Source organism: Myotis yumanensis, unplaced genomic scaffold (assembly GCF_028538775.1).
Source record: "Myotis yumanensis isolate MYYU_CA2020_CCGP unplaced genomic scaffold, mMyoYum1.0.hap1 SCAF_4, whole genome shotgun sequence".
Taxonomy (NCBI): domain Eukaryota; kingdom Metazoa; phylum Chordata; class Mammalia; order Chiroptera; family Vespertilionidae; genus Myotis; species Myotis yumanensis.
Window position 1 is genome coordinate 93,987,696 of NW_027223755.1, and position 12,616 is coordinate 94,000,311.

At 48.8% G+C, this 12,616-nt stretch overlaps 1 protein-coding gene across 2 annotated transcripts in view; it reads left to right on the plus strand.

Moving 5' to 3' along the window:
• The first annotated feature begins 4,568 nt into the window (after positions 1-4,568).
• Positions 4,569-12,616, plus strand: part of GRIN2A (glutamate ionotropic receptor NMDA type subunit 2A) — a 392,774-nt gene continuing 384,726 nt past the window's right edge. Inside the window, exons 1-3 of one of the 2 annotated variants that reach the window (XM_070412996.1) lie at positions 4,569-5,070; positions 5,647-5,837; positions 7,195-7,626. In XM_070412996.1, coding sequence (XP_070269097.1) covers positions 7,213-7,626 — 414 coding nt within the window. In that variant the 5' untranslated portion in view covers positions 4,569-5,070; positions 5,647-5,837; positions 7,195-7,212. Of the gene's footprint in view, positions 5,071-5,646; positions 5,838-6,888; positions 7,078-7,194; positions 7,627-12,616 lie in introns of those variants that run through there. The other variant, XM_070412997.1, reaches the window with a different exon arrangement.

The following is a 12,616-nucleotide window of genomic DNA, read 5'->3' on the forward strand; positions in this document are numbered from 1 at the left end:
TTTTTATTAATTTTAGAGAGAGGAAGTGGGGGAGAGAGAGAGAGAGAGAGAGAGAGAGAGAGAGAGAGAGACATTTATTGTTCTACTTATTTATGCATCCATTGGTTGATTTTTGTATGTGCCCTGACCAGGGATCAAACACCCAACCTTGGCATATTAGGTGATGCTCTAACCAACTGAACTATGTGGCCAGTGCTGATTAGAACTATCGATTCCTGAATGGGTCATGGGGGCAGGAAGGGATTGTAGTCTTTTGGATAAGTTATTATGGGAGGATTAACTAGTGTCTTTGTTGATCTGAGGGTTGAGTCCTTCAAGAAAGTCACAGAATCCTAGAACGTCAAATGTGAAGGGCAGCTTTGAGGCCATCTTGGCTAGTCTAAACCTTTCTCTTACAAGTGGGATAACTGAGGTCCCAGGAGGAAAATGTCCTCAAGGTCATCAGGTAACATGGAAATTAGGATCTGAGAGAAAGCACAGGGAATATAGGCAATCAAGTCAGGTTGTGCTAAAATCAGGAATCTATGAGCACTTGTCAAATCAGGCACGGCAAATTAGAGCCAACTCTAAGTAAGAGATGGGGCTCCCCAGAACACCTACAACCGAGCAAGCTCGTGAAGTTCTATCTAAACTTTGAGAGAAATAATTCAAGAATTGGTTAGTGATGTTTGCCTTGGCACAGGACAGGTGAGTCCTATTCATCTGCCATGACATAAAAGACAAGGTCGAGAAAGCTGGGACTATGGTTAGCCCGAGTGGGAACCCACAGGATGGAATTTGGGAGGATGGGGAAGGTAGATCACCACTAAAAAGCAATGCCTAAAGGCAGTGGCTAGCCTGGCATTGAGGCTACTCAGCTGTGGGGAGCTGATATAGGGTTAAGCCTCGGACTGACCTGTGGGCAAAGTCACAAACAATTCCCAGCTTAGAGGGCACAGTCCTCTTAGCATAATTAGGCTTGACCTTATGAGGCTCTCTAGATCTTATCTGGGAAGCTAATGGGCTGAGGGAAGTGCAGGAAGTGTAACTATGGTCAAAACAAGTGAAACTCACAAGAACTGTGTAACTCTAGAAACCACTACCTTGTTTACCTCTCACTATAAAATAAAGGCTCAGGTTGCCTTGGGATCTCTCTCTGTGGCCTCAGCCAGGCACAGGGAAGATCCACGGAGAATAAGGAAAGCTAGAGAGTTCTGAACGCTGTCTCTGTGTAAAACATCCTTTGCCGACTCCGTCCACACCTTTGGGAACCCCTGGACCACTGGGGCTGGCCCCCAGCACTCAGCCATCCTCAATTGCTTTCTTGCTTTACCCTTCTCTCAAGATTCTATCATACTGCTTTGGAATCTCAATAACCTTATAGAATGCAGACACACACTTTATTTTATACAGCAGGCAGTTAAAGCAAAAATTCTGGATCAAATCCTGCTTCAAATTTTGCCTTGAGCCTCTTATCTCAAGGTACTAAAGTTGGCTAGTCCCACTTGAGTCTTCTGTCTCCCATATGCAAAATAAAGGGCCAGGTCAGAAATTCTCAAAAAGCACGAAACGAAACAATAGCTTCGTAGGATGATAGCAGCTATTATGTGGAATAAAATAGGTTTCCATGATGACTTTCTTTTGGAATATTGCTGGATTAATAAAAACATTTTTTAAAACTGCAGGGCTTCTCAGATCCTTTACAAGTAAAATAAAAATTCACCTTAAAGTGATTTGGATAGGCAGAATTCCCTAAATTTACTTGAAAACAGGAAATACACCATACAAGGTAGTCTCTCAAGGCCTTTCACCTGCAAAATGTTATAATTCTTTGCTGATTTCCTTTGAGAATAGATATATAAAGAGAAGCATAATCAATGACTGGCTCATTTTACTTCTCTCTTGTGAACATGATATGGTGGTTGGTTTTTAACCACAGTGTTTAAGTGGTTCAAAGTAAGTGGTAACCATTGGGGTCCTTTCTTTAGTAGAACATTTGAAGATAAATTAATTGGTTTGAAAACAACTGAAGCAATTTGTTCCTAGCAGACTAGATTATGTCAGTGACTTTAATGATGTGATTGGCAAAATTGCAGAACAATGTTGATTAAGGTTTTTGTTTTTTAAAATAGTATTGTCAGTATAGCTGCTATGAAGGTTTTCTATCTGAAAGTCTTGAGTAGCAAGATCCTGCTCAAGCTGTGTGGCGGGCTTAGTTTTGCAGCACAGCGAGAGGTAAAGCTGTTATGATAACATATACACTATTGGAGTCTCCACATGTGTGGCAGAGTCCTAGGTGCCCAACTCAAATGGTTCTCTATACTGGGGAGATGTCCAGCCTAGAGCAACTCCAGCTGCCTGTTTCTATCTTTAGAGACAGACTGTTCCTTCTTTCTCTACTCAAAAGAGGCCACACCGGTTTGATCTACCGTATTACCAGTCTGGTCACAAATAAATTTAAACTCTTCATAACAATAGTTTTCATCAAAGACTATTTCAGGGTCAGCACTGATATATAAGAATGAATGTGCAGTGACTATTAACCAGGGCCATCATCAAGATGGCCTATAAAATTAAAACATATAATCACACTTGACCCCACTGGAGATTTTGATGGAAGAGATCTAAAGTGGGTGCAGCATCTGTATTTTGTTTTGTTTTGTTTTTAAAGCTTTACAGATCCAACCCACATATCCATCAATAGGAGACTAGAAATACAAAGTGTGGTTTACTCATACAATGGAAAGCCACTCTAATAAAAAAGAAAAAGCTGTTGTTACTTGCAGCAACATGTGTGAATCCCTCAGACATTAAGGGAAAAAAGCTAGTTACCAAAAAATATACAATGTAGAATTCTATTTACATGAAGTTTAAAAATGAGCAAAGCTAGTGTAGGGTATTAGAAATCAAAATTGTAGTTTCTATGGGGGGAGGGGGGGGAGTGGGATTAATCATGAAGGGGCACCAGTGTACTTTCTGGGGGTGATGAAAATATTCTGTACATTGTTGTGAGTGATGGTCCACACAGAGGCAAACAATTTCAAAACTTGAACCGAATCCTTAAGAGAAGTGCATTTTATTGTATATAATTTGTACTTCATTTAAAAAAATAGCTTAACTTCCCTGTGAGTCCCCAAATTAGGGTCCTGTGCTAAAGTCCATGAAATGATCATCTCCACACGAGGGAAGGGCCTAACCCAGCTCAGCCCAATTACAGTCTCAAGAAAGGGACCACTTCCCTATTTTCTGCCTCATATCACAAAACCCTTCGTTTTCACTTATCTTCCATAATTCTCCACCCTTTCTCTGTCTTTTGGATAACAAAACTCTAGAGAACTCAACATACAACAACCAGCTTAATAATAAACCCATTGGTGTCCAGGAACTGTGCCTCTTTTCTGTCTCCATTTCAGTAGCCACATCTGTATTCTTGGAAGAAGTCCCTTCCCTGCTAGGCCACCTTGAAGAGACCTCGTATTTATTGAGCACCTACTATGTGCTAGACCTTGTTGGCTCGCTCACCAAGGTTATGTCATTTTCTTTTTAAAACAACACTGAGATGTGGACCAATGTCACCCCAATAAATTTAATAGAAAAATAACCATGAGAAGTAGATATTTTTACTGCCCTCCCCATTTTCCAGGTTAGCAATGAAAAAGAGAAGATAAGTTACGGGCTCAAAGTGATATCAGACTGATAAGTGGAGGATGCAGGGTTGGAATAGTGACTGCACAACCTCTTACCATTTAAGGCCTTTTTTCTTCCAGGGCATGAGAGGAGAAAAGCAGAGATGGGCATTGGAAGGAGAGAAATAGTAGAGCGTAAACGGGGCAGTGGTCCTCCCCTGACAATGCTTTTCGTGCCCAGTGGCCAGAAATCAAGCTAACCAGGCCCTACACACCCAGGCAGTCCCATGCTCTCTGGCTCGCCCCTGCTGGGAGCTTAGAAGTGGCGGCCTCAGGGCGATTTTCATTTGGTATAACTTAGAAAACAAGAAGGAAGCAAGTGGGGAATGTCAAGATGTCTTTACTTTTCGGATTCTGGCTCTCTGAGCTCAGAGGAGTGGGTTCCCGCACGGGGGTGGGTGGCAAGGCATAGGGAGAAGCATTGGAACAAATTGAGAGAGAGAGAGAGAGAGAGAGAGAGAGAGAGAGAGAGAGAGAGAGAGAACGTCTGTGCGTGGAGGGGGGATTGCTGTACTCAGCGCAAGGCACCGGGGGAGGAAGAAGCTGTAGCGGAGGAGCTCTGAATAATTGATTCTTCAGCCGCACCAGACGACCAGGAGCGGGCGTAGAGCGTGGTTTCAGCACCACGGATAGCGGCGCGCGCCACCGCAGGCGCCCCCGCTGTCAGCCAGCCACCTATCCTGGCCTTGTCGCCAGCGTGCGCTCTGGGAGCGGGTGGCAGCGCTCCGCGCCGCCGCCAAGGGACTGCGGGGTCTGTCTCGGCCCGCCTCCGGGGAGAGCGGCTGCGGGCGGGAGACGCCTTCGCCCGACGAAGCTCCAACCCTCTCCGGCTTTCGCGGGGGCTGCTGCGTCTCACCGACTGGGAACAAGTCCCTAAGTTGGCGTGGAGGCGCCCCTGTCTTCCTCCTCCTCTTTTTCCCAGGCGACCGCAGCAGAAGCACGCCCTGGGAGCTCGGTTTTCCCAGTGCTGTGAACCAGGGTGATCAGGCGCTCTCGGGACTCCCGCCGCGAAGTGGGGAGCTGAACGCCTGGCCCGGAGCTGGCCCCGCAGCAAAGGGCCCGGAGGGAGCTTTCTCCCCCTCCCGCATCTCTTTCGGCCGCGGACCGCGGGGATCCCCGGTTACAAGCGCGCGCGCGCTCCCACACTCACTCTCACACACACTCGTCCTCACACACACCAGCCCGGAGCCTGGGCTGCAGAGACATCTCTCGGGCGCGCTCAGAGGACTGGGAAGCTGCTGTCGGGAGTGGGGCACGAAACCGAGCTCTGGCTCTCTGAGGGAGGCGCCCAGGGCTTAAACCGGAGCATGGGGCCGGATGAGCACTGATAGTCGCGGCTGCAGCCATCAGCCCTGGAGATGACCAGGAGCGGCCACTGCTGAGAACTATGTGGAGAGAGGCTGCGGTGAGTGCTGGCGCGGGACGCAGGGCCCCTTTGGGAAGAGGACGGTGGAAGGCCTGGATAGAGGTGGGCGGCGGAACCGCAAGAGAGTCGTTGTATGGGAACGATCGCACCTCCCTCGGGGATCTGGGACCGCGGGAGCCCGAGTCCTTTTCCCTTCCCTTCTCCTCCTGCCGGCTCAACGCAAACTCAGCCATACCCCCCCTACTACCCCTACCCACCTCAAGGCCCGCCCCCCCACCCCTCGTTCAGCAGCTCCCGGCCGCACAACTCCCAGCAGCCGGCGCTGGGGAGGTGGTAGGGGGTGAGGGCGGAGGTGCCCTGTTAGCTTCTCGTGGGTGGATAAATTGGGGCTCCGGATTCTCCTGTGCGCTCTGGAGAGGAGCTCTCCATATGGACCACAGGGTCTGAGGATCCGGTCTGGGGGCGTCTTGGTCACGGAGGTTCAGCTCCCCCTCTCCTGTCGAGCCCCCTGTATACACATAGGGGCTGTGAGCATTGCAGACTGCAGCCCGACACCCCCACCCCAGTCCCGCTCTCCTGACCCGTGGGCTGACCCGTCTCTTCCCATCTTCGTAGAGCCCTGCTGCAGAGCCTCCGGCTGGGATAGCCGCCCCCCGTGGGGGCGATGCGGGCAGCGCGGGACAGCCAGGGGAGCGCGCGGGGGCCGCAGCATGCGGAAACCCGCTAAACCCGGTGGCTGCTGAGGCGGCCGAGATGCTCGTGCGCGCAGCGCGCCCCACTGCATCCTCGACCTTCTCGGGCTACAGGTACGTCCCAGCGGGAGACTTGGGCTTGGCGGGATGGGGAGGAGGAAGACTCGACCCAAGCGAGAGCGGGAGAAGGATCTAGGGAGAGGGAGAGAGAAAGCGGGTGAGGGAGTATCGGTAGCTAGGCGAGAGAGGAGCACCAGGGGGCGCTGCGGCACCGCAGTGCTCACTCATAGAGCTCTGAGGTCGGTACGAGTTCTCCCCAACTTCCCCAGGCTCTGGCAGTGCCCGCCCCAGGGCGCGCGCCTGTGCACGCGTGCACGGCTGTGCTGGTATTTGCAGGCACGCGCCCCTGTGTACCTGGCGCGGTGTATATGTGTGCACCTCCTGAGTCCATGTGCGGACTCCGGATGGCCGTTGGCACCATTACGGCGGCCTGTGGTTATGCGCAGAAATGCGCGCGTGCCTATGAGCGAGTGGATCCCCACCTGCCCACGTGCACCTAAGACTTGCTAACAGGACCTGCAGTGGAAAGCCTGGGGAGAGGCTGTACAGTTTATGTCGGTCGGAGAGCTTCTTAGGAGCCTACCTTTAGCCCCACACACGTTTTTTGCCAGCTCCCACGCACAGGCCCGCGGACGACCTCCTCTCCGGAATTCTGCATTGCACACAGCGCGCGTGAAAGAGAACGTGTGTGAACCCGTGCGTGTAGGGGGCGGGTCCTGGGGGTCACTTTCTTCAGGGCCCCTCAGCGGGAGGAGGGGCGGGCCCTAACTTCCTTCAGGCGCCCCGGGAGACTAGAGCGCAGAAGGGAGAGTTCTCACTCCCAAGCTCGTGGGTTGTACCTGCGCGAGAGGAATGGGGTCCGCAGCGGGTGCCGCAGGGAGCCAGGTCTGCGCTGCGTCCCGCGCGTTCACAGGGGGCGGGGTCAGTCAATTCGCCGGAGCGCTGGAGCCGGGTTACTAGTCTCTACGCCGCCTCCGCACGCCCGGCTGATCTGTACTTCGCTCCTTGTGAGCAGGGGGCGGGATCCGTAACTTGGTCCGCTCTAGCCGGCGTGGGAGAGGAGTGGGTGACAGGTTTGCTCTGTGCGCCTACGCTCAAGGGCGGTGGTCCGCAACTAACTTGGTGGATTCGGTGGGAGATGTGGGCAGAGTCGGGCATGGAGACTGAGGCATGAGAAGGAGGGTGGAGGAGAAGATGGATTTACCGCCAGGGTTGGAGAATTAGTTCGGATTGGAGTTGGATAGAGTTGGCGATGTGTCTAGTGACGTGGATGACGTCGGGGATCGGGAATGGAGTAGGTGACTCGGGCAACTTGCGCTGCGGGTGGGCTCGCTACCTGGCTGGTAGAGCAAGGGGCGGGGTCTGGAACCCTGGCTCACCGCAGCCCTGGCTCTCCCTCTCCACCCTGCAGGGACCATAAGTGGCGACTATGGGCAGACTGGGCTATTGGACCCTGCTGGTGCTGCCGGCACTTCTGGTCTGGCGCCATCCGGCGCAGGGTGCGGCGGCGGAGAAGGGTACCCCGGCGCTGAACATCGCGGTGCTGCTGGGTCACAGCCACGACGTGACGGAACGTGAACTGCGAAACCTGTGGGGTCCGGAGCAGGCGACTGGGCTGCCCCTGGACGTGAACGTGGTAGCACTGCTGATGAACCGCACGGACCCCAAGAGCCTCATCACACATGTGTGCGACCTCATGTCCGGGGCGCGCATCCACGGCCTGGTGTTTGGGGACGACACCGACCAGGAGGCCGTGGCCCAGATGCTGGATTTTATCTCCTCACAGACTTTCATCCCCATCCTGGGCATCCACGGGGGCGCATCTATGATCATGGCTGATAAGGTAAGGCCGGAAGCGATGGTCTGCGAGGACTCCGGAGTGCGCTAGTCATAGTATAGCCACCCAAGGTCTTCGGGAGCCCCTGGTATCTTCTTGCCATGACAGGGTGTCGTGGCCACTGACCCTGGTGAGAACCAGGTCCCACCTCTCCAGCCCAGAAATGAATGGAAATGCTTTTTGTCTTGGGTCTGAAAGTGGGGTACTCAGAGAGGCACTTTGGGTGTGCCAGGAAGAACTCGGCAAACACAGAAGTGTGATAGGGTGGTGGAACGCTTGGAGATTGCTAAGCAGTTTACAGATACAAGTCTGGGGCCACTTGAAACAACATGGCTTACATTCCTATAATATCAATGTTACCAGGTTGCTTTGTGGAAAATGTCCATTTTTCCCCTCTTGTGGTCACTAAAACTATTTCAAAAAGGATTAAATATAGGTGTGCTGTGGGACAAAATGCAAAGTTTTTAGGTATAGCACAAAAGAACAGAGAAACGTCATGCTTCTGCGGCCCCAAGAAGGGTGGAAAGTTTGAGAAGCCCTAACAGCCACAAGAATGTATTCCTCTAGCAGAGTGGGTGTGAGTGGAGAGGAGAACTGACCGCAGACCCAGAGCATGGAAGGCCTGACGCTTTCCTACCTGTTCCTGGGATGGAGCTGGAAGGGTTTCCAATGCCCTCAGATGGAGGGGTTAGCACCCAAGGATGGGTTTTGGTACTGAAGTCTGAGAGTGTCAGAATGAAGAAAGGTGTGTCCAAATTTCTTGGCTTAGGATGAAAAGGGAGGGTCTTTCTGTGGACCAGATGGGAGCGTTGGTTGGGAGAAGAGGGGAGAGAGACTTGGAGATTTGAGTGAGATATTAGGAGGGCTTCGTTTGAGAATTGTCCCGAAGTGGAAGGACTGAAGACAGTAGGAAGAAGCTAAGAGAGGAGAGAGAAAAAAAAGGAAGGATTAGAGTTGTGGGTGCATTGTACCTCTCTTTAAGCTCCAGCAAGCGAAAAGGAGTCAGGAAGGGGAAGAAAGGGTAAATGTACTTGTGTGCCATGGCCCCCAGCCCCGAGGCCTTCTTGGAGTATGTTCCTTAGGTGGGAGGAGACATCTTCATGGAGCGAGCGGAGATGTGTCATAGCGCTTTCCTTCTGATGCTCTCAAAGCACTTTTCTATTCAATTCATCAAATCAGATTCTGCCTCTGCCTCAGCAATTCCCACCAGCTCTTTTGGGAACTGTATTAATTCTTTCAGGTCTCCTGGGCTGCAGTACATTCAGCCCAAGTACATAACTGATGCAGTATCTTATTAAACATTCATTTAAAATGGTTTGCAGCCTAGCAAAATTCCTACGTGTGGTTGAGCATTTTCCCAGCCACTTCTCAGTTTGGGGGTTCTTTCCTGGCATGAAAAAAGTAGGGAACAGCTGTGCCCTGCCACGAAGGGATGGGCCATTTCAGAACTGGAAAGGGACTTAGAGTCTACGAGAACACCCTGCAACTTTCCGATGAAGTGACTGAGGCGTAAGGCAGTTAAAGACTGGGCCAAGACCACACAGTGGGTGATGGAACTAGATCTCTGGTTTTTTTGGTCCTAAGCTGTAGATCTCACATTCTACCAAAGTCAAGCCTATTCTTTAACTTTGTCATCCCATCTGCAGGGGGGTCAAGGAATTTCATTTTATGGGAGGTACTGAGCCATGGAAAGGTGCAGCAAATCAGAGCTCACAGAGCTTGCACATAAGTGACTAGCAGGAGCGACCAGCCTTCCGATGAATATATTAAAAAGGAAGAGAACAGCGGTTTCCAGCAGGGATTTTAGTATCTAAGTATTACCACCAATACCCCTTCCCTTCTGAAGTTTTGACCAAAGGAGTAATACACAGAAAACAATAGTCATATTGAAAGTGACATTTCTGGATTGACTAGGGCCCAGCACAATCAGTGGAGAAATCTGATAAAAGCTGAATTGGAGAAGGTGGCTGGAGGCTCACTCAGGCTGGGATGCCAGAGCTGGCAGGTGTGTGGCTCAGGCTCTCTCCTGACTCATACATCCGACTGCAGGCACAGCAGCAGGATCAGGGAATGGGCTCATAGCTGAGCACTCCCTTGATAGGCAGTGACCCTTCCCACTGTGAATGGCAGGCTCTGACTTACTACCAGCAGCTGCTCCTCTCTTGAACAGGGTGTAAGGAAGAGAGTTTTGAGAAGTCCAAGAGCTATGGGTGGAAGCATCCTCCTCTCCTGTGGAGTGAAAATTCCTTCTGGGGATTGGACAAGAGAGTAAAGAAGAAAAGGGATGCCCTGGCCAGGTGGCTCAGTTGGTTGGAGAGTCACCTGGTACACCAAAAGATTGCAGGTTCGATTCCCGGTCAGGGCACATACCTAGGTTGCAGGTTGGATCCTGGTCGGGGCCCTTACGGGAGGCAACCAATCAATATTTCTCTCTCACATTGATGTTTTCTCTCTCTCTCTAAAAATCAATAAAAAAACAACAACAACCATATTCTCGAGTGAGGATTAAAAGAAAAAAGGAATCAGGAAATGCCAGGAGGGAGATGAGAAAGAACATTTTCAGAGAAATCAAGATTAGAGAGAGATTTAACAGGGGGCGGAGAAGAGAGGAACAAAAGATCCCTTGACTCAAAAATGGTGAAGGAAATTGTATATTCCTCATCGCTGGGGCTTTCTGAGTTGGTCTTGATGGCAGGGAATCAAATATGTCAGTAGGGATAATATTGGGGTACATGTTGGGCCCCACATATGGAATGTGCTTCTGATGTTGAGAAGGATTGGGTTAGAGAGTGGTGTTTTGAAAAACCTGGATGTGTTAAAAAAAAAAAAAAAAAGAGATCGTCTGAGACATGAACAGCCTAGTAGCACATCAAGTTGGCTAGTGCCTTTGCCACCTGTTTCTTTTGGAGCTGAATGCTGAATGCTGAATGCAGTTTGTTTGGCTCTGAAGAAACAGACCACCTTGCTTGGTCGGGTTTGCCAGTGGTGTTTATGGCCACAAAGTCTGAACCTCTGACAAGGCCTCCCTGTTTCCGCCTGTGATGACATTCACTTGGTAAAGCCCAGAACATAACTGTTTTCGCTTCGAAATTGATAACGCGATAGTGCTCCCGTGGATAACCATGGCACTTACTTTGATTATCAGTTACATTGAATACCTCTTTCTACCATTTTACCTTTCCCTCAGTCTACTTGGCCCTTGAAAAAAAAATAGAAAGTTTTATAGTAATTGAAATGTGTCAAGTGACAGATTTTTGTGGTGTTAATTGAATTTACAGTGAAGATGTTAATTTCTGCTTCTATCTGTGGGTGGTCTTGAGATATAATTAAGTTAGAGGTGGGAATAATGATTGATGTACATACGTTCTAACCACATCTTGGTTTGGCTATTTTGATCCTGTCCAAGTGGAATACATGGAAGTTGCAGTGGCAGCCCCTATAAATCAAGCATATGCACCAGTCCTGTATGTTTCTGCTCAGTGTCCTTACCTCCTCCTTCCCTGTCCCTCTTATTTCTAACTCTTTCATAGGGGAAAGGGCAAGGCTCAGATGTTAACTACATCTATCCATGTGGGTTAATGCTTTAGATGTTATTTCCTCATCTCCTCCACTAGAGTGCAAGTTCCCTGAGGACAGATATTTTTTTTAAGTACGTTTATGTGTATGTGAAATAACAAATACTCCTTCTCTACACAGTTTATAAAAATGTCTTTTCATTGCAGAGTACCTAGAAAATGCATTAAAATTTAAAGAAGAAAATAAAAATCTCCCTCTAAATCCTATCATCAGGAGTAACCACTGTTGACACTTGGGTCTATTTTCTTTCAAGCTGTGTTTATTTAGTTATAAATTCAGGGTTATACTGTCTATATGGTTACCTTTATTGTACTTTGCACTTTGTGGCTTTCTTTGTCAGAAGATTCAGTTTTTCTTTAATTCTGGAAAAACATCTCAGCCATTATCTCTTGGATGTTTCCTCTCCAACATGATCTCTGTTGTCTTCATACGTAGCTACTCCATCAATCCTCCATGTAGATTAACTTAAACATTTTGCCCCCTAGTTCTCTGTTTCTCTGTGCTATGTCTGGGAAGGTTTCTTCAATTTTATACTCCAGTTAACCAGCTCTTTTCATTTGTGTCTGATCTATTGTTTTGCCTGTCTGCTAAGTTTTTCATTTCAACAATGGTTTATTTTATTTCCAAGATAAATAGCTAGTTTCTTTTCATGCCTTCTCACTTTTTTTGATTTATAAAAAACTCTTCTTACCTTGTGGATGTAAATACCACCTCTGTCTCTTTGAGGATTTAAAAAATACTTGTCATAAAGTCCTTTTCTGATTGTTCTAGCATCTTTGTTTCTTCAGGTATGAATTCTTCTATTGGGCGAGTCTGATCATTGGATGTCCTCAGATATTCCCTAATTTGTGTTTGTAACTTATTTGCAAGGCAGTTTTATGTATTCTCCTGCCCTATATCTGTAAGGGTGTGTGCTTTTAAATCAGAGCTCATATCAACAGCTCAGGTCAGAGCTGTCTTCCTGCGCTGCATACCCTATGGTGCAAGCTTGGGTCCCAGCCTCATGTGGATGGCCTAATTTTGGCTCCTTGACACAGACAGGAGCATGCTTTTTGGCTGTGACTCATGGTGGACGGTGCAGATGTTTCAACCCCATTCATAACGAGCAGCATGGTTCTGTCCCTCATCCCCTGGTGGATGTTGGGACTTCTGCTCCCATGGTTCATAAAGGACCCATCCGTCCATGGACCTTGTGGCTTTGATTTCTACTTGAAATTGTAGAGTCCCTTCTTTTGGTTCATTTATTTTTAGGGAACCCTCTCTATTTTTCATCTGATTCTCTGTGCTTATTTCCAAGTACTACTATATAAATTTTAAAATATCTATAAATTCTATGTTTTAGGAGTAGAAGAGGGAGGTTATTGAGTGTGTTCATTCTGATTTTGACTCAGTTATATTTCACAACCTGCTTTTATTTTTT